The sequence below is a fragment of the Coregonus lavaretus genome (assembly GCF_964263955.1).
Source record: "Coregonus lavaretus genome assembly, contig: HAP1_SCAFFOLD_7582, whole genome shotgun sequence".
NCBI classification, from domain to species: domain Eukaryota; kingdom Metazoa; phylum Chordata; class Actinopteri; order Salmoniformes; family Salmonidae; genus Coregonus; species Coregonus lavaretus.
Genome location: NW_028157892.1, coordinates 2955 through 25893, shown reverse-complemented (window position 1 = coordinate 25893; position 22939 = coordinate 2955). Strand labels below are relative to the sequence as shown.

General features: G+C 39.6%; 1 protein-coding gene and 1 pseudogene across 2 annotated transcripts; one reads left to right on the top strand and one right to left on the bottom strand.

Moving 5' to 3' along the window:
- The first annotated feature begins 455 nt into the window (after positions 1 to 455).
- On the top strand, positions 456 to 1100 carry LOC311124665 (N-acetylneuraminate-9-phosphate synthase-like; annotated as a pseudogene). The gene is made up of 2 exons: positions 456 to 611; positions 934 to 1100. The product of its transcript is annotated as an N-acetylneuraminate-9-phosphate synthase-like (transcript).
- A 3836-nt stretch (positions 1101 to 4936) lies between these two features.
- Positions 4937 to 19702, bottom strand: LOC311124666 (sodium/potassium/calcium exchanger 2-like; the record flags this gene model as incomplete). Its single annotated transcript, XM_084198773.1, has 9 exons — positions 4937 to 5186; positions 5451 to 5617; positions 6121 to 6210; positions 6369 to 6506; positions 6659 to 6729; positions 7431 to 7523; positions 8157 to 8265; positions 9113 to 9145; positions 18761 to 19702. 9 exons carry the CDS (start codon positions 19700 to 19702, stop codon positions 4937 to 4939), a joined length of 1893 nt encoding a protein of 630 aa, XP_084054899.1.
- Between the last annotated feature and the right edge of the window lie 3237 nt (positions 19703 to 22939).

The window sequence follows — 22939 nt, the reverse complement described above, 5'->3', positions numbered from 1 at the left end:
CCAGAATAAAACATGATAGTGTGGTATTGAGACAACGATGCTGATATGCTGTGTTGACAAGAAATCCGCGGACACTGAACTCTGATTATAATGGTTTATTATATCAAAGATTTTCAGCATCAATTTACAGACTTCTGCAGAAATCCGGAGAACAACTAACCCAATCTAAAAATGATTATTCTCCCCGTCCTTTGTTCCAACCATGGTATTTATCCTATGTAACATAATATGGCGTGATTTGAATAGACCAATCCCTGACCTTCACATAGCAGACTCTCCTCTGTTTTAGGGGGCCCCTATATTAATGCTTTCCAGATGTTTCCGCAAGCAGAGCCAAGTTCTGGAATGTTCAGATACTACAATAGTACCATGGTATATATATATATATATTTTTTTTTTTCAGCAAGCGAACATAGCTACTGTATCTTCTATTTTATTGCTACAAACATTTTAAGGAAATCGTATTTATCACATTTCCAAAAGGCCTCTGAAATTCGAGCTTTGTCCTGGCAGGACGATTGGGGGCTTTAACCTTTTTAATTATTGCAGAAATTGGACAGAACCACCAGGGAGATATTGAAATCACCAAGAAAATGATCAAGATGGTCAAGGTAATGATAGTAGCAAAATGAATCAGTTAACGTTAGCTCAGCTGCTGTATTGGGGAGTACAGACTTACTTGCTAGTAAACTAGCAGCTACTTTAGTATAAATGCATTCTATCATTTTGCTGGTGCTGTATTTAAAATGGTGAACTTATGACATTGAGACAGACCATGGGCATTTATTGGCCAATTTAATAAGGACTGATTTTGGTGGTAACTGAATTCCTACCAGAGACAGAGACAGAGGTATGGCACAATAGATACTCCTATACACACAAAATTATCACACTATTTTAACTGTGCTTTATGAAAGGCATTGGATCTGTTAGCTACAGAGTGAGTTTGAGTACAAATTCAACAAGTGCGCCCTGGAGCGCCCATACACCTCCAAATAATCCTTGGAAAGACGTACAGGGAGCACAACGTTGAGGGCGTTCCCCCCGAGGACATCTTCCAGCTGGTGGGCAAGGCCGTCAGAGGACGTGGAGGAGGATGAGAGCATCTACGGCAAGATTTCAACCAGTGCTGAGTTGAGTAATCACCCTGGTAACACACTGGTAATAGCCTACTGTAACCATGGTAATACCGTAACCACAATGCCAAACAACACAACGCACATTTACAGGCCGAGAAAAGTGAAAAGATGGTTGTGGGAACATCGATAATCCAGAAATTATTTAGAGGCCCTGAAGTTTCAGTTGAGGAGACATGTTTTATATTTCTGGTTTCATGTTGTTTTTTACTAGATGGAAACAAACATTAAATGAAGCAGACTAGACTGCAAGTGCCTAATTAAGAAGAGAAAATACAAACTGTATGTTCAGTAGTGACTGAAATGATTGTGTTCTAACTGAATGTTTTACTGTTCATGTATAAATGAAATTGACATTTATGTTAAATTGCACAATTGAGTTGCACTACAAAAATGTCAAATACAAAATGCCAAACACAAATAATTATTGTAGTCTTTACCTTTTTCATACGAAATCACACTCCTTAATTGCAATTATATTATTTTGTGATAAAATACTAGTACAAATTAGTGTCGAAAGTGAAAACATACCGTAGGTATGTATATGGTTAGAAAAAAAATCAGATGTGTGTTCAACAGGGAGAAACATTGTGGAACGTTCAGATATAAATATTTTATGAAGAACAAACATGCATCTGACAAGTAGAATAAGGAATCATAACAGCTCTATTCATGACATTTCTATCTGCAATGTTTGCCAATTGAATGTGGCCCGGGTTGCAGTGGTTCTTTTCAACCACTAGGGGGAGCTATTGGATTATGTACTTGTACATATCAAATTTGTATTCTTGGGTAACCAAATCTACAGTGTATGCACCATTGCACCCTGTAATGAATATTTGTATATTATATTGTAGTGGAAAACATTTATTGGATAGTTTTGATTGGTTAGTTTTGGGTGATTTGATTCTGAAATAAAGCAACTGACACCTACATTTCAAACAAAGTTTCATTTAATATCATATGACATTTTATACAGAATGACTGATATGATTTTTACAATATTATACATGATTCAAGTATACATGATTATGATTCATATACATGATTCATACTTAAATATATGGTATGTAACAGAAATATAAAAGCCTTGCCATTCATTGTATGTTATGTATTATTATGATAGACTTCCACGCCATCCATATAGTTCTGTATGTTGACAGTTTTTCCTTCCTACTCATCCATACATTAAATGTTACACATGCATAAGATCAATTGAAAAAATATCAAGAAATTACATACTAATTTATATGAAAGTGCTTTCTTTATTAATGCAATGTGGATGTCTAATGTTATGAAGTTATCTGTAATCTAAAAGTGTTCTATAGATATCAATAACATTAAACCCTAAAGCAGTGGAAGCAATATTGGTCTAAATATAAGATGGAATAATCATATTTTGAGTTTACATTACAGTTTTCAAACTGTTTGTATACATAAAAAGTGCATACATGAGAGAAAACCAATTGACAATGATGAAATTGGCTTAGAGAAATTGACAAAAAATGACGGGGATACAGTAATAAATGGAAAATCGTTTAACAAAGAGAATCCATTATTTTAGTTGTGAATAAAGTAGCAAATTTTGCCTATTCAGTCTCAGATGGTTCAATTATTACTGTTAAAAATCACATTTAGTATATCCCAGCGAGCAAAACTGGTTCAAAAGACGTTGTTTCCATGGCAAAACTGTTCGAAAAGACATATTTTCAACCAGTTTTGCCCACTAGAATGTGATAATATAACAAATCACTATTATGGTATAAGTATGGCAAAATTGGGCTTGTCATCTTAAAAATGATTTATAAGAAAATGACTTAATTGTGGTGATGCACATACTGTATGCTTCATGCGCTAGAGCAGGGCTCTCCAACCCTGTTTCTGGAGCGCTACGGGGTCCCGTAATTTCTCGCTCCAATCTTAATCTAGCGCACCTGATTCTAATAATCAGTTGGTTGATAAACTGAATCAGGTTAGTTACAACTGGGGTTGGATTGAAAACCTAGGTAGCTCTCCAGGAACATGGTTGGAGAATCCTGTGATAGAGATATGTTTTGCCATTGCCAGTCAAATGGTAAGCACCGTATAGTAATGGTAAGGTAAAAATTCTGAAGGAACTAAATAGTTTGACATTTCATTGTTTTATGATCGATCTTATAGTGGAGAAGAAACCTATCGATTTTTTTTACAGAATAGAACTATTGATTATTTTGAGAATATCATTCAAATGCTATTTTGCTTTGGTCAATATGAAATCTTAAACCCCTATTCTGTTCAGTTGATCAGAAGTGAAAAAAACAGGATGTTATTCAGATATACATGTTACTGTTTGCTGTATTATACAGAGAAAACAAGCAAACAAATAATGTATAAAAAATATATATTAAGATGTTCCTTATATGATTCTGATGTATACAAACTGTATCAAACATGGAAAACTGATAATTTGTGCAGAGTTCACAACCCCTTTACATGTTTTCCACTTCAAATGTTAAAGGGGTTGTTGTACACTGAAAGTGATTTAAAATAGTGTGTCCCTACATCATACGGTGTACTGAATTTCACACCTGTCGACCATTTTAGCTATTTACATTTGTCAGGTTCCACAGCTGATTTGCATATAGAATAAGTGGAGTACTGTGTATATATATTTTACCGAAAAATTTGTATTGTTACATTTTCAACCATAAAAATGTTGCAGCATTAGGAACAATAGATTTACTCAACTGGATTCACCTTAATATTAAGTGTCAACCAAGTTGTAAAATATGGGTTGGGGTTAAGAAACAGAAGATAAACTAACATTAGAAATACTATATTATATTTACTTAACAAAATTGCCCCAAACAAAAACAACCCTCTTCATATTACTACCATGTTCTCTTCATATACATTTTTACCTTTCCAAACTTTGCAAATTCATACAACCATGTTCCAGTTATAAACCATATCAGAACTGTACAAATTCTAGATTGTGATTTGAGAACAGAAACCTTTTGGGTTTTGCAATTAAGCATTTGTAATATAAATACAACTGAAAACTAATTTACAAAAATCAAGAAAAAGACTTCCACTTGATCCATGCAATCTACAGACACTCTTATAGCAAGGACATGTGCAAATTGATCTCGATTTGCTGCAGTTCGGTAAACTTGATGAAAGCTAAGGAGCCTATCTTCTCTTTGAACTACCTGTTGGTGGATCCAACCATGTTCATCATGCCTTGACATTTCTTGCATCCGTTGAACTTCTCTTCCATTTCTCTGCCACTTTCTGGTTAGGACATGCAGGACCTTTTCCAGAGCTCCACTTAATACAGTTATCAAAGTTTTTGAGCCAGATTAACAGTTGGACAGTTGATACCTGACTAATTCAAATATATTCTCTAATCATATCACAAAGTCCTCTGGATTGGAGCAACCAGACGTGGTCCCCTACTCTCCATCATGGGCGCGATTACAATCGCCTGTCTGTCAGTCAACGACAGATTTAAACCAATGGAAGCTCTCGGATGTGGTCATGTGACGCGGAGAGAAACCCATCCCATTGGGCAGTAGCATCATGAATCAATCACTCATCGACAGGTCCGTCTGCCCTGCTCAAAGTTCACGACTTATAATCCGCAGGTTGTGCTCAGACATTTTAAATGAATCAATCAAGTCAGGCTAGTTTTCTACTGCTCCTCCCAACGGAAGCCCCCATTGACAACAGGAGGATCATCTGAGTGTGTGAACTCTATGTGTGTGTGTGAGAAAAGGTGCGTTTGTGTTTCCAGGGGGTTGGTGTTAAAGTGGGGGCTTTCAGATGGAGATGGGACACACGATGACCTTGTCTTCCAGCATGACGCTGGTTACCAGGAAGAAGATGTACAGTAAGAACATGAGTCCTCCGAGCACCTTGCTCATCTTCCACTTGCAGGAGGCGATGGAGATGATGACGAAGAGTAACATGAGGAAGAGGAGCACGATGGCGCAGAACAGGCCATTGCTGCTCACCTGCACCTCCTTGAATTCATTGACTAGGCTGTAGATGAGCCAAGGGAACGGCAGGCTGGAAGGGTAGACAGCGGAACAGAGAAATAACATGGACTGTTACTGTCTAGAGTAGACTATATGGTGTTAAAGTGAAAACAGAGTTGCAGTTGATCCTTTGACTTCTAGGGTGACATTTTCATCAGACAAAAGAGCATAGATCTGTGCAAAAAATACTGTAACATTGCAAATGTAACCAGCTTGCCCAAGAAAACGTCAAAAAATGACTAATTCATGCAAACAGGAGTTGAAGCATTTTAAATGTGCTTTTGGACTGACTTACCCCACAGTAATGTCAAATATGTTGGAGCCCACTGAACTGGACACAGCCATGTCACCCAAGCCTTTCCGTGCTACAATGACACTGGTGATTAGATCAGGGATTGAGGTACCAGCTGCTAATATGGTCAATCCCATGATCTCCTCTGTAATCCAGAAGGTCTCTCCAACCTGAGAGTTAAAATGGATTAACTACATTGTTCAAACAAAGACGAAGAATCAGATTTGGAGTTATGACGACTGGAAATAGACATGGCTGAAACTCAATGGAATGACTGGATCTTGTTTGGATTGGTTGGCTCTTGTTCTATAGTCGAGGTTAACGCTGATCTGACTGTGGAGCTAGTAGGTTTACTGGAGGTAGTTGCTTAGCTGTTAGGATTATGTGTCGTGGTCACACGTAGACTGATATGCTGCCACCATTATCAAAAGACCATAGGTGAGGTGAGGTAATGAGTGACACATTTTTGCCCTTATAACAGTCATCTCAATTCTAGAGTAAAGAATCATGTCAGCTCTATTCATGGCACTTCTACCTGCAACGTTCCACAACATTTTACTTTGGGCCCTCCTGAACGCAACCCTGTCCTGTATCAGGAGTCGAAACAATAAAAGCAAACCCTATGTTTTGATTGGCTCAGAATGAAAGTGACAGGTGTCAGAGAGGGGCTTACCTGATGAGCCCACCACACCATGAGGTAGGAGAAGGCAGCAATCCAACAGATGGAACCAATGAATGTTATGGGGAAGAACTTTGTGGAAGTCTGAAAAAAAAAAAAAGGATGTTTATGAAAACGTTCAATGTCTTTTTGAACCGTCATAGATTTTCACAAATCAATCAACCTACCAACCAATCAATCAACCAATCATAGCTACACCCCAAATGTTAATGTAGTCTGAAGAGTGTAGCAGCTCCACTTACCTCTCTCCTGACATCCGGCAGAGTGAGCCACAGAGGGAAGACGATGGGGAGGATAAGGAGATACGTTACTCGTTTGCGGTTTGTCGCCGGCCACTCCAAACTCAGAGGAGCATCCTCATCTTCCTCCTCCTCCTCAGCCTACCAAACAGAGAGGGGGGGGGGGGTTAGAGAGTAACAGTGACAGAAATACCAAGGCTATAAAACATATTCGATTTCAATCCAGTGTGTGTTAGTTACTCTCTTGAACATCATGTCACTGATTTTGGAGGTATTTGGTAGACAAAGCATACCGGTCCTATATCGCCGTTCGCGGGCGAAGTGACTTCCACTGTTACGTTGGAACTGTTGGGGATGTTTTTGTCTGCTTAGCGAGACAAAAAGAGAGAGGCCAGGAGTTAGACTTGAAGGAGAGACAGTGAGAGGCTCTGGAGGATGCAATACAATATATATTATGTATATACAGTATATTTAAGCAATAAAGGCTGAGGGGGTGTGGTTTATGGCCAATTTACCACAGCTAAGGGCTGTTCTTATGCACAACCCAACGCGGAGCCCTTAGCCGTGGTATATTGGCCATATACCACAAACCCCTGAGGTACTTTATTGCTATTATAAACTGGTTACAAATGTAGTTTTATTATACCCGTGGTATACGGTCTCTTATAAACTGGGTGGTTCGAGCCCTGAATGCTGATTGGCTGACAGCCATGGTATATCAGACCGTATACCATTTGTATGACAAAACATGTATTTTTCCTGTTCTAATTACGTTGGTAACCAGTTTATAATAGCAATAAGGCACCTCGGGGGTTTGTGATATATGGCCAATATACCACGGCTAAGGGCTATGTCCAGGCACTCCGCGTTATGTCGTGCCCTAGAACAGCCCTTAGCCGTGGTATATTGGCCATATACCACACCTCCTCAGGCCTTATTGCTTAAATATACCATGGCTTTCAGCCAATCAGCATTCAGGGCTCGAAACACCCAGTTTATAATATAGTAGCTAACACATATAAAGTATTGAAACATATTTACGAACATTTAAAATGTAAAGCTCACCTGCGACACCGTTGGGTTTTTCCCCGTCCCCGCCATCTTGACATTTCTGTTTGGCCATCTTGTGAAGAATGGAGGCCTTCTCTTTGAATCGCCCTGAAACACAATCATTGCTATATAGAGTCAGTGATAAACCCCAACAATATGAACCTAGCCACGAATTCCCCACTAATGGAAACATATAACAAAACATTACAAATGATCAAGACTTCCGCCGAGGTTGCATCCCCTCCTTGTTCGGGCAGGCTTCGGCGTTCATCGTCACCGGCTTACTAACCACAGCCGCCCCAATTATCATCATCACATTTGTCTTGTCCTTGTGGGTAATTGTTTGAATGTGAGAGTAGTGGAGCTCGGTGGAGCTACTCGTACCATTTTGTTGCCAGGGGAAATATTTCCCCTGTGCCTATGTATTGTATGGAGATACCGTTACAGTGTATTGCCAGGGTAGATAGTTTCCGCTGTGCCTGTTTCGTTTGTCGCTAATCCAGCGTATTTTGTGTAACGAAGGAATAAACTCTGTATTCGGTGAATACCCTCCTGCGCCTGACTCCTTCCATCACACTCAACACACAAATATTTTATTTTATGTTTCCATTAATGGGAATTTATGAAAACATGCCTAATACAGAAACATATTGAAACAAATATATCAAATATAAATATTGGAAGTGTGTCTATATTGAAGGTGTGTCAAAAAACCCATTGTTTTACCACCCAGTCCCTCACCCTCACTGAGGGGGTCCAGTGTGTGGATCATGAGCTGGAAAATGCTATTCCTCATCAGGGTGTTGTGGAGGGAGGCCGATGATCCTCCTCTCTGGAGACGGGGCTTGGCCTGCAGTGGAGACCAAGTGCATTAGCTGCTTTAACATCTCTATACCAGATGATCATCTATAGCTTCAATACGATAATCTATAGCTTCAATACATAGCTCTAATCTTTAGCTTCAATACTAGATCATCTATAGCTTCAATACATAGCTCTAATCTATAGCTTCAATACAAAGCTCTAATCCATAGCTTTAATACAATGCTTTAATCTATAGCTTCAATACATAGCTCAAATCTATAGCTGCAGGGGTGGAGTCAATTTGGTTTTCAATTCAGTCAAGTGAACTGAAATTCAATGTATGAATTGAGTTTCGATTTTACTTTCCTGGATTGACCCCAACCCTGAATTCACAATGCATCTGTGTCTTTGGTACAGAGTGGTGTAGCAATGATGCAGTTGAACACAGCGGTTTGCACAGTGAATGCACAGTGTGACATGTCAAGTGAGTGAGTGTCAATAATGAGTGCCTTGTAGTGCAAACCAGAGCCATATATTTAGAGAGTTAGGCCAACTTTTGTTCTAATTCCAGACATTCAGTTACATAGCATTGTTTAAATATTCCCCATGTAATGTTAATGTGGAGCTAACATGGCTGCCATAGAATGTTGTAGTGTCATGTAAATGTGTCATAATGCAGAAACGGCATTGGCCCAACACTCTAAATACATAGCTCTGGTGCAAACTAACTGACACATTTGTAGACCTTTATATTTCATTGTATGCATGCAGCATTGCTTTCTATGGCAACATGCTTTCTGTGCTTGCTTAACAACACTGGATATTCAGTACTGTCAATGTGACAGACACATACAAGTACAGATTAAAGATGCCACAACAGAACATAAACATACCGTCAACTTGTTCTCGTCGTCACCCGTGCTTGCCTTCAAAGGAAAGAAGTAACAAGAAAAAGAGACAGACGTGCATGTATGAAGTCACACGAAAACAGAAAATATAATCTGCCAAGAAATGCTCGTTATTGACAACACAATGTAGCCTAATGAATGAAATAAAAGCAGCCATCATGCTAAATTATCAGGATATCAAACTGTCAGTAGGCAAGACAGTTTCAGAATGATCCATAGAGAATGTAAATGTTGTAATGCAGCTGGGAAGACATGGCGGCTCAGGGTGTTGCCAACACAAAACCTACAGATGCAGCTCCTCTAATCTAAAGCCAACAGTTCTTCAGAGGACATATACAGGACAGTTGTGGAGACAGAATCCCTACACAACTGTTTGAGAGAGAAATTAAATTGAGAAAGCATACTGCTTTTATGTTTGGAATGTAAGGTACAGTATGATACCATAGCAAGCAGTAGGTTTCCCTGTCTAAAATAGGACAGCCATTTGTGAAGACTTATTTGAATGGGATACATTGATGAATAGTATGGGACATGTATAGCAAAACATGCTAAGATGACATGGCGTGTTGGGAATGCACGAAGCAAAATGCAAAATATCCTATGATTGTATGAGAACATTGGAACATTTGGTTTGTGCCGTGTGGCGTACCTACATACACACCACTGTTGCACAACGTAACGTGCCCTTTCTGTTAACTTCTATAGAGGATTGCTTTTGGATTCCTTCTAATGATATATTTAGAGGACTGCATAGTCTTCAATAGTTAATAACTGTAGACACGATGAGTAGACTAGAGGGTAGGGTGCTGCGTATACTGGTTAAGGTAACGTTTGAATTTATAATGTACAGTGCAGTCAGAAAGTTTTCATACCCCTTGACTTATTCCACATTTTGTTGCGTTACAGCCGGAATTCAAAATGGATTAAATTGTTTTTGTTTTTTCATCCATCTACACACAATACCCCATAATAAAGTGAAAAAGTGTTTTTAAAAATGTTGGCAAATTTGTTGAAAATGAACTACAGAAAAATGTCATTTACAGAAATATTTACATCCCTGAGTCAATACTTTGTAGAAGCACCTTTGGCAGTGATTACAGCTGTGAGTCTTTCTGGGTAAGTCTCTAAGGGCTTTCCACACCTGGATTGTGCAACATTTGCCCATTATTCATTCAAAATTCTTCAAGCTCTGTCAAAATGGTTGTTGCTATACAATCATTTTCAGGTCTTGCCATAGATTTTCAAATAGATTTAAGTCAAAACTGTAACTCGGCCACTCAGGAACATTCACTGTCTTCTTGGTTAGCAACTCCAGTGTAGATTTAGGTTATTGTCCTGCTGAAAGGTGAATTCCTCTTCCATTGTCTGGTGAAAAGCAGACTGAACCAGGTTTTCTTCTAGGATATTGCCTGTGCTTCGCACTATTCAGTTTCTTTTTTATCCTCCCCAGTCCTTAATGATTACAAGCATACCCATAGCATGATGTAGCCACCACCACGCTTGAAAATATGAAGAGTGGTACTCAGTAATGTGTTGTATTGGATTTGCCCCAAACATAACACTTTGTATTCAGGACAAAAAGTGAATTGCTTTGCCAAATTCTTTGCAGTATTTTTTTTGTGCCTCGTTGCAAACTGGATGCATGTTTTTGATTTTTTTTCTTCTGTCAATTAGTAACTACAATGTTGTTAATCCATCCTCAGTTTTTTCCTATCACAGCCATTCAATTCTGTAACTGTTGTAAAGTAACCATTGGCCTCATGTTGAAATCCTTGAGCGGTTTCCTTCTTCTCCAGCATCTGAGTTAGGAAGGACACCTGTATCTTTGTAGTGACTGGGTGTATTAATACACCATCCAAAGTGTAATTAATAACTTCACCATGCTCAAAGGGATATTCAATGTCTGCTTATTTTGTCATTTATTTTTTTATCTACCAATAGGTGCTCTTCTTTGTGAGGCATTGGAAAACCTCCCTGGTCTTTGTGGCAGTATAAAAATGTATGCACTCACTAACTGTAAGGCGCTCTGGATAAGAGCGTCTACAAAAATGTATTTCTTAAACTGCATTGTTGATTAAGGGCTTGTAAGTAAGCATTTCACGGTAAGGTCTACACCTGTTGTATTTGGCGCATGTGACAAGCACATTTGGATTTGATTTGAATAACTTCAATACAACCCTGTGCAAAGACAACAGAACTGTGCAACACCTCAGGAGCTTGCTGTGCTCAGACACATTGTTATACTATAGCTAACTATGTATCTTCACACCACAAAACAAGAGAATAGGAATGCATGACAATCCTAGTAACATGTACCTTTTAAAACGGAAGAAGAAACATCTTGAATTATAGGAGCTAAGAGTTTTGAGTTACAGAAGCAATTTGACTAACCAGACATAGGCCAAGTATTAGCCACACTGTAGTCAACTACTGTACGTTTCAATTCTAAAATAATAGATTATGATTACCAATAAAAAATACTGAATTTCAACTATTTTCTTGAATTAGCAGAGTTAAAAACCCTGAACAGCCCTGTTATTTGTCTACCAGAAAATGGGACAATTACACAACCATTTTGTATCAATGTAGACTGAGTCATGTAGTCTAGTTAGTGCTTTCATTGGGGTTAGGAGGATCCATCCATAGGCACTAGTAGCTGTCTCTCAAAGTGTTAGCGGATGAGCGTTAGCCATGTGAATGCCCAAACTAACTAAGGCTTTTCCAGTAAGGAAGGCTAAGGCCCTGTGCTGTGTTTGATTCCCGGCGGTTGGCTGTTGCCTAATGCTCACATGGCCCTAAGGGTTATTTATTAGGCATTGAGCCAAATAACCTGCAGAGCATCTGCTGCCGGAGCTTAAGGTTAGGAATGGATGGACTGACTAGATGGAGAGCTGCTGGAGGTTTGCATTGTAGCCTGGTGTACTGTGGCAGGCAGGTAGTCTAGCGGTTAAGAACATTGGGCTAATAACCGAAAGCTCGCTGGTTCGAATCCCCGAGGCAACTAGGTGAAAAATCTCTCGATGTGCCCTTGAGCAAGGCAATTAACTCATTGCTCCTGTAAGTGGCTCTGGATAAGAGTGCCTGTTCAATGACTAAAACGTCAAATGTACAGACATAGTGCTTTTTATCCACTCTGAAACCACCGCCAAAACACTTTCACATTTCCAACCGGTCCCGTTATCACCACACTGACCAGTTTGCTTAACAGTTGGTCTTCTGCGTCTAATCTGATCTGAAATGGGCACCATTATCATCACTAGCACATAAGCATTTCCCTGCACCTTTTATACCTGCTGTAAACTGTGTATGTGACGAATACATTTGATTTGATGTTGACAGGACATTAACACTGACAGTACGAAAATGGATTCTTAACAGAACTCCCACCTAGGTCAGGAGGGGAGTGGGTTTGGAGAATAGGTTGCTTAGTTTGCAGAAACTTTAGGTTTTCGTCATAGCCACAAATAGGGTAGCAACAAATTGGGTAGCCGCAATACAAATATAGCAATAATATTTAATAAATCCATCTTTGTTCAACTGAAAAGTCATTGGCCTTATACTATTCTATAGCTTATAGCAGTAACCCTTTACTGCAGTGGGCTAAATCAGGGTCACACAGAGTGTTTCTTGGTAGTCTTAAACAAATCTACTTTGATACAAAGGTATACACCTAACACACATGGTTATGGGCTTAAAAACAAGAAGACACCTGTATCATGTCAGAAATAGAGTTGAAATGTATTCAATTTTCAGTTTGCGTCCCAATATTACACTTTATATACATCACAGAAGACTTAAATATAACAAAACCGTTTGACAAAAAAAAAATTTGCTTATTAATTATGAAATTATGAACAAAAAGTACATTCCACCCATGAGGCCACTAGAGGGCGATTTGGTCATTTGACTGCAGGAAAGTATATATATATATATATATTAAAGAACAAATCATGACTCGACAAATTCTGTAGGCCTATCTAGACAAACATTTTATGAGGTGAATTATGTATGAGTCTACATATAAAAACTAATACCAAAAAGATACCAAAAAGAAAGGAGCACAGGATGAACTGTGATTAATATAATCATAATAGAACCTCATCAAATTGATAGTTATATCAATATAAATTATAACAGAGACATAGATGTCTCTAGCTACAGAATCTGGGTATGAGTAAACAATGCACTAATAGGTGATCCATTTGATCCACAAACAGGGTAATTGAAGTTAATTAAAGTTAATAGAATAATAGGGATCTTTTTCACTGCCATTGTTTTTATATAAAGTAGCTTGGACTCCCTAACTTATTTTATACCTCTGCAATAACAATGGAAACATACGTATTTGTTTTACTTTAAGTACTATTTTCCAGAAAGTGTTTTTGCTATAGAAGCGCATTCAAACACTAGACATGTCCTCCTAGCTAACACCATATTTACCAAAATCCTGGGGAATGGCTTGGAGAGGGAATTTGCAGTGTTTTCATACATAAACATACATGCAAACACACAAACTGGACATACATACATACATACATACATACATACATACATACATACATACATACATACATACATACATACATACATACATACATACATGTACACACTGTACTATAAGAAATATCTGGACGAGAAAATCAACATATATATCAAATGCATATTATTTACTTCTTTCAGTGCGTCAATAACAGGAAATAGTCTGGAATTCAATCAAACTTGCACTGCAGGGGGTAACTGCACCATTGGAATGTGCTTGTTATGTAATTTGATTAATTTAAGTGTAATCAATTCAAACTGCCAATCAAAATGATATTTAAGTTCTTTATAAGGAACATATTAAGCTTTTGAAATAACTATAATTCACAGTATACTGAAGCCATAAGTGACAGCCAGCCAGGGCTCTCTGCAAAGCCGGGAGTTTTTGCAAGGCTCCTTGCAAGGCAGAAGTCAATTGTGTCCACCTGACCCACCAAGCTCCCAGACTTAGAGAGGATTAATCCACAGAGATAACCGTATTTAGAACGGTAATTTCAAACCCTTCATGGGAACTCTCACAACAACCTTCACATGTCACAACGTGACATTTGATTCACACCTCACACTTTTATTACACTTATTTTATATTGGTTGAATATTGGTTGTTACTTGGGTGGGGTTACAACCCTTAAGGGTCACAGTGTCCATCAAGATATTGGATATAGAATAAAGTTTTAAGTGTATTACCGGTACCCTTTCTGCATGGGAAAGAAGTTAACCCAATCACAATACAAGTACCCTTTTAGTTATAATTAATAATAAAGACTGGAGCATAAGCAATGTAGACAATACATCAGCTGTTTTTATGGTCTTCCCTATTTCTGAGCCAATGAAACACACTGTAGCATATTGGTCAATTGTGGCCCTGGGGTTTAGCACAGGAACAGGAAGTGAACCCTCACAATAAAGGTAAACATTATACTAAAGCAGGGCTCTCCAACTCTATTCCTGGAGAGCTACCCTGCTGTAGGTTTTCGCTCCAACCCCAGTTGTAACTAACCTGATTCAGCTTATCAACCAGGTAATTATTAGAATCAGGTGTGCTTGATTAGGGTTGAAGTGAAAACCTACAGGACAGTAGCTCTCCAGGAACAGGGTTGGAGAGACCTTTACTAAATATTAGGGAAGCATGGCCATTTACAACATGGTCCACAACCATTTACATGTGATTGAGAGGCATGATTAAAAGGAAAATGTTGATGGAAATACGTGAACATTGGTGGATGCTTTCTATTTAAAATGTCAGTGAGGATTTTGCCCTGCAAAATAAGCATGTAGTTTTGTCTCTTGCAAAAAATCTCAGGCAAACGCTTAGATATTCCAATTCCTAGTGCAGTCAGATCATGCTGGTTAAAAGCTCTTACATGTGAGTTCCAATGTCCATACTAGCATACTATTTAGAATGCATTCCCAATACATTGCTTAATTCTAAGTACTGTATGCTAGTGTATTATACTGAACAAAAATATAAATGCAACATTAAACAATGTCTACGATTTTAATGCTGTGTTCATAACCAAGTGGGAAGGACATAATTACCAGTTGTGAAGTCATAAATACCAGTTGGATGCATTCATGTGCTTTGAACTTTGTTAAGAAACGCTGATTGGCTAGTGGCCAACAAGATGCAACAACCATGAACTAAAAGTACAGCTATCATGCTTGTAAACAAATTATAGTGTTCGAAAACCATGTTAATAGATTGCTAAGGAAAACAATGTTTAGTTGTTACATTTAACTGCCGAAAATGCTGTTATTTAGGTATTTTCCTTAGTAGGTGACGTCAGAGGTCAGCATGTGGGAGAAGTTGGAGCTCAGGGATGATAGACAAGTTTCCCACTACTAATTACGAGTTGGCGGGTCATATGTGGTAAATACCACCTTCCCATTTGGTTATGAACGCAGCATTAAGCTTAGGAGCGTTTTAACGATGCATCGTTCCTATAACAGCTGAAGATCATGCATTTCTCAAAACACCACATAGAGAAAACGTTCAGGAAGTGTGTTGTTGGATAATGTGTCGATACTGATAGGATCGAAAGAAATCAGCGTTCTCCTTTCAAGTCATTATAATTATTCCACAGTACTGACGACAGATCAGCTTCTATAGAGATATTATCACTTATGGCTGCAAATATTGAGGCAGCTTATTCTAACGCTAACCCTATAATAATGCACCAGATCACAAATTAAGTATTGCGCACGTTGTTACACAACATTAAATATAGTGAGGCAATTACATACAGTCGCCTACAATTAGCAAAAAAACTCAATTGATTGAACATTACATTTATTTTAAGATGATTTTAATATATAGGCCTATGTAGCCTATACTATACTTATATTTTATTGCAGTCATCTCTTTTAATTTGAAGAATATTTGTATCCCTTGCTTGTTTGTAACAATTGCAAAAACATTGGCTAATTTGTTCTGAAGTTCTGAAGTTATCGGCGGCCGGTCACAGAGATACAGATAGGCCTCAACATTTTGATGCTATGTTAAGATTTTCTGTGTATAAAGTGACGCAGAAGGGCAAATAAGCATCTAATGACACACTTAGCTCTTCTACGAGTGGTCTGGAGGCAGTTGGTAAATAGTGAGCGTTTTCAAGTGCAACTTTACTAATGATGGTTTTGGGAAACAGCTCGGAGCTTTAACGATGCTCTAACGATAACAATGAACTTAGCCTTGAGATGCTTTTGGGAAACCGGGCCCAGCCCAGGAGTCAGTCGCTTTATATTTGCTGTCGTCACAAATGGTTAGATAAGGGTTTAAGAAGGATTGGAGTCTTAGAATAATCAAGTATGGTGAGTTCTTCCTGACTTCCACCATGTTACATATCTATACATCTCTCTCTCTACACACATATATATATATATATATATATATATATATGGCTTGGGTTAAAAGCACAGACTTTACTTTGAATTACAAAACGATAAACACAATTTTTTTTTTTTTTTTTTTTACGTTTACAAAGTGTTGGGTGAGTTTTGCTCTCCACACCAGCAGTATCACCTTGCTAAAATTAGCTGTGGTAAATGGATTGGAGGATTTGCAGAGGGATTACTTAAGAACTACAGACATATGAGGGCAAGCAAGTCGTACATCATGTGCCGGCTGGTTAAAAAAAAAAGCCCCAAGGAGTCAGACCAGTACAAGGATGAGAGAATCCTTGTGAACAGGGCAGTTTTCTCAGAAGGACAGAATACAAACAGAGATTCTATATCCCCTCGATGATAGAAATAGTAACTTGCTCTTCAAGTTTGGTTTAATAATGGCACTTGTATCTCAATGTTAAAATCCGAGGTGTAAACTGAACGTACCACACATCAAATAACTACTGATCAAATACTGTATGTTGTGTAAAGATGTAAGATAAAAGTTTTCTGCTACCCACTAACTGTTGCTGTCACTCCAACATTGGTCCTTACATAAAGAAAACAATTTGGCTCGTCATTTAGTTATCATGAATTCATTTAAATGAATTGAAAAGTACTGCTTGCTGGAATCATATATCAAACCTCTTGCTAGATATTTCTTTACAATATCTAGTGTGTCTCCATGTGTGACGATGATAATAATTAGTACGTATGGATATTATTTTCTTCTAAATGCCAAATACAGGCCTATAATTTAGTACAAATTGTACAGGAGTATTAAAGTATAAACCCCTGAAGATCTGTAATTGGGATGCAATACAGGTAAAAAGCTACAGGTAAGCCCTAAGATTCACAGTCAACATCCAGCTAGGGTTCACCTGTGCTCCGTAAGAGTGTGACTCTGAGTATATAACATCTGAGAGCAATGAATCAGACTCCAACTGAAGACAAAGACAAGAACACAGCAGGTTGGACACATGTAGGAGATATGTCACAACAGTAGAGTTTTGAATGATAATGATACATCTTTTTTATTTATTCGATCTATATCTATGCACATCAATTTATTTGCTGTGTCTTTTGGGGTTGGCCCTAAATATTGTATCCCATGTAAATGTATGTATAGCCTCCTTAAAATCTGAAGTTGGGTTGTTGTTGTTTTTTTTTACATTAGGGCCAGCATTTCTGGAAAAATACTAGCTAGCCGATCTTGATAATAAAGTAATGATGTTTTGTACATGTGGGAGTTTTAAGAAAACGGTGAATGCTCAAGCTACTTTAGCCTACTGTCTTTATCTCAACTCTGGTCATGAAGAGATATTTAATGAATACAGTTGTTGAGAAGTTGGTTCAAGGGGACACACTGTGCGGTGCACATTATTGGGCCTATCCACTCAAACATGTCTATCCTTTGAAGAAATGTGGCCGCACCAAACTACCCTCTGGAGCCATGTTGATAATAAGAATTGGAATCTCAAAACATTGAGAGACCTTGTCATAGCAACCACCCTCCCCCATTTGTAGCCCATTACAGAAATTGACAATTCCTGGTATAAGTCGATAGTTGGTTCGTTCCAATGTTTAAAACTCCCTCAGATAACCACAGACCACTGAATTCAGTAAACCAGTTAATGTGTAACCGATTTCCTATAGGTCGATGAATGTCGAAGTTAATGACAAAGTTAATAAATGGTGTGTAATTACAGTATCTATCATCAAGAAGATCAAAAGTCAACATATTCAATACTTAAATGTCATATAAATATATCTTAAACATTGGTTGTGTAAATGTGTCTTGTGTGTAGTAGTATGTTTAAAACGTTTAAGGGAAAACTAGAGTGCGTAAAGTTAGTTGACTGACTACTGCGACTACTGTATGTATGGTGAGACAGCTTTGCAAAGGGATCAGAGGCCTGGTGTTTAATATGGGAGTGGATGGAACATTCCATGGAGCCACCTGCTTGGCGGTTTGACTTAGTCAGCACGAATAGGGAGGGCCATCTCTGTGTGGCCATGCACAGGTGACATGCAGCTAAACCCAATGTTAATCCCTGGGCAGGCAGAGGTTTGGTATCTGTCTGTCTACCTGGCCTGCAGGGCGACTTTTAAATACCCTTCCCTTACACTGCATGCGTGCAGCCTCCTGCTAAAGATGAAAGGAACGTGAGTCAAGAATACATCTGTGGACGAAAAGGTGGCGGCAAAACTCACCTTAGGAGCGGCCTCCAACTCATCCACTTGGTTCTGGCCCAATTTACTCTTTATGAAGGTCTCTACATTTGCATTGAACTTCATAAATGTCACATAACAAACGTAGCACATCAGCAAGCCGATACTTTCCCACAGAAGGATCTGGTTATCCAAAAAGAATATGATGAGCATCAACAGGCCAATGATGTAGAAGGAGACATCTCTAAAGAGGGGCCACCAGGTCAGCTGGAGAACCTCCTTGGAGAACAACGCGCACATCCCGATGACAAACAGGATGTTGAACACGGCCGAACCCACAATGGTTCCTATGCCCACATTGCTGTGGGAGATGAACACCCCGATGACGGAGGTGAATAGTTCCGGCGCAGAACCCCCGGCTGCCATGAAGGTTGCCCCGGCAACGTCATCCGAGATCTGTAGTTTCTCTGTGATCACAGTCAGGGCCGGGACAAAGAACTCGTCGCACACAATGGCTAAGGCGATGAACATGTACAACATCCCAAACATGTGCAGACACACGGCCCCCTGCCTTCTCTGCTCCAGGTCGAAGAGATCTGTGGGGTAGTCCCCCTGGTTCATCTCGTCCATGGAAGACTTCATGGCCACGGGCATGTCCTCCATCATGGAGACATTATGGCCTCCCTGGTGCTTGGTGGTGAGCAGAGTTCTGTGGGGGGCCGACTGCAGTAGGTCTCCCTCGGACATAGCAGCGGGGGAGGAGGAAAGTAGATCACCTCCATTTCCATCAAGCCCCATAGAAGAAATAGTCCACTGGAAGGCACCCAACGAGAAGACTGTGCTGAGGGTCACGATGCTGAGGACGAACGCTAGAATCCTTATGGGCCTCAGTTTTCTCCGGACGTGGAGGTAGTGATGCCTTCTGCTCAGGGGGAAGGAGTCCTTCTGGGACCACATGTCAGCACCTGGGAGCATCAGTTCCATCGCTGTTGCATAGGTGGAGGTTGAGGCTCAGGCTGGCGGTGAGGCTGCTCTGACTCTGGCTGGTTTAGCACTAGCGCTTGCCTTACGGTGTCGAGGAGAGCATAGTCCTCTAAACACAACAACTGACGGGGCCCTGACGTTCTCCAGGATCTGGGGCATATAAAGGTTTCCTCATATTAGTATCTGGAAAACACAAATGGGGAAGAGAGAGGATTATTACAAGGCAAATCATCACATCACTCACATCTATAGAAATATAAATAGGCCCAATGTGAACCTTAGTTTAGACTAAGTTATAGGCCTAGATTTATATACACTGAGTGTACAAAACATTAGGAACACCTGCTCTTTCCATGATATAGGCTGACCAGGTGAATCCAGGTGAAAGCTATGATCCCTTATTGAAGTCACTTGTTAAATACACTTCAATCAGTGTAGATGAAGGGGAGGAGACAGGTTAAAGAAATATTTTTAAGCCTTGAGACAATTGAGAGGTATGGTAGTAGGTGTCAAGAACTGTAACGCTGCTGGGTTTTTCACACTCAACAGTTTCCTGTGTATCAAGAATGGTCCACCACCCAAAGGACATCCAGCCAACTTGACACAACTGTGGGAAGCATTGGAGTCAACATGGGACCAGCAACACCTTGTAGAGTCCATCCCCCACAAGTTGAGGCTGTTCTGAGGGCATAAGTGTGGGGGGGGGGGGGGGGGTGCAGTGCAATATTAGGAAGCCCTGTATCTCAACATTTACTGTACACCTACCAAGGATCAGTAAGCTATAGGCCTAGTCCTTCTTTCTTGGAGGGCCGCTTAAATAAAAATTGGCACGTTACTACGGGCTAAATCGGTTTCAGGGATTGTTCAGCAGTATCTCAGGGACCGGTGCCGCTCACGGACCAGGGGTTGAGAAACACTGCGATAGATCACTATTTTCTGTCCAATCTAATGTATATCCTCTAGTTGGTGTGTTTGTACATTGGCCTAACCATAAATTAAATAATTCTGCATTACTTTACAGATTAATCCTACCCGGCTATGTTTAATACTTGTAAACTCGCTGACTTTAAAAAGCCTGTCCTGTCCTGTCCTGTTGAAAATCAAATCTCAGCAGCTCTATCGCTGAATGGCATTCTCACACAAATCAATGCCATTGCTTGATCAAACATAATAGATATTGATTTCGAAATATGAATACTTTGCATGAAGCAAATTATTAATATACATTTGGTTGACTTGATTACAGTTTGATTTCTCCATGTACCTGTATCAGTGCCCATGAGCTAAGCTTAACCAAGCTTAGACTAGGCTATTATGGTTATCAAAACCCTGGGAAAGTATCTTGAAAATCTTTCCAGTATCTTTCAAACGTGCATCTATTAGTGAAGTTATGACAGAGCAGACATCTAAAAACAGAAGTGTTAGGTGAGGTGATAGATGATAGATGCTTATAATTGTTAAACCAATTAGGCTAATTTAGAACCAGCAAGCTTACAGTTCACATTTTTCACTGGCAATTTCCTCCAACGATAAGACTCAAAAGGAATGTAAAACCATTGTAAATAGCAAAGATATCATTAGATCAACAATGTGCCCTGTTCTCTTGCATCTTTGCATAACCCAGACCAAAGCCAATCAACTTATCACCTAGTCCACCTTGCAAACCATCATCCAAACCAATGCAATATCAAACCAAAACAACAAAAATAAATAATCACAAAACAATGCATAACAATTGAAATAAAATTAATAATTTACCACACTTGCATTCTACTGTCGGACGCTGTATAGAAGAAAAGAAGGTAGGTGGTGAGGAATTTGCCAGTAAAGCCAATCCTGAGTGACAAGTTCCTGTAGGCTCCAACTGTAGATTGTGTATAGCTAATGGAAATCTGCTCTAGAATTTCCTTAGCACCGAAGGGGTGGAGCTTACAGACACTAACAGTCAAACCTATGGTGAGGTGACTCCTCCCCCTCTAACTTGTGTACCTGCCTACCTGCCACGTGACATGAATCAACCTTACCTAAGGTCTTCTTCTGTCTTTATTTGACTTGAGGTGAAAACATGAGATCATGTTGCTTCAAAGACCAGAACCCAACCCTATTGATAGGCCTTATCCTACCAGGCCATTGTATTGTAGCCTGGCCTCAAAGACTAGACGTAACATAGTAAACTTTGGTATGGTTACATAAGACAGTTTGTATAGTGTACTAACCAAAAGATCTCTACCGGTAGGTTGATACACATACACTACATTACCAGTATGTCACCAGTATGTGGACACCTGCTCGTCAAACATCTCATTCCAAAATCATGGGCATTAATATGGAGTTGGTCCCCCCTTTGCTGCTATAACAGCCTCCACTCTTCTGGGAAGGCTTTCCACTAGATGTTGGAACATTGCTGCGGGGACTTGCTTCCATTCAGCCACAAGAGCATTAGTGAGGTCGGGCACTAATGTTGGGCGATTAGGCCTGGCTCACAGTCGGCGTTCCAATTAATCCCAAAGGTGTTCGATGGGGTTGAGTCAGGGCTCTGTGCAGGCCAGTCAAGTTCTTCCACGCCGATCTCAACAAACCATTTCTGTATGGACCTCCCTTTGTGCACGGGGGCATTGTCATGCTGAAACAGGAAAGGGCCTTCCCCAAACTGTTGCCACAAAGTTTGAAGCACAGTCTTGAATGTCATTGTATGCTGTAGCGTTAAGATTTCCCTTCATTGGAACTAAGGAGCATTTTGTATATATAGTGTATCTAGATAAGTAAAGGTCTTTGTTAACTACTGTTGATGGTATGAAAGTTGGACGCCATTTCTGATGTTAAAGGGATACTTCGGGATTGAGTCAATGAGGCCCTTTAGCTACTTCCCCAGAGTCAGAAGAACTCGTGGATACCATTTTTATGTCTCTGTGTTCAGTATAAAGGAAGTTAGAGGTAGTTTCACGAGCCAATGCTAACTAGCATCAGCACAATGACTAGCATTAGCACCATGAAAAACAGCCCCAGACCATTATTCCTCCTCCACCAAACTTTACAGTTTGCACTATGCATTGGGGCAGGTAGTGTTCTCCTGGCCTCAGATTTGTCTATCGGACTGCCAGATGGTGATGCGTGATTCATCACTCCAGAGAACGCGTTTCCACTGCTCCAGCCGCTCCAACCGATGCTTGGCATTGCGCATGGTGATCTTAGGCTTGTGTGCGTCTGCTCGGCCATGGAAACCCATTTCATGAAGCT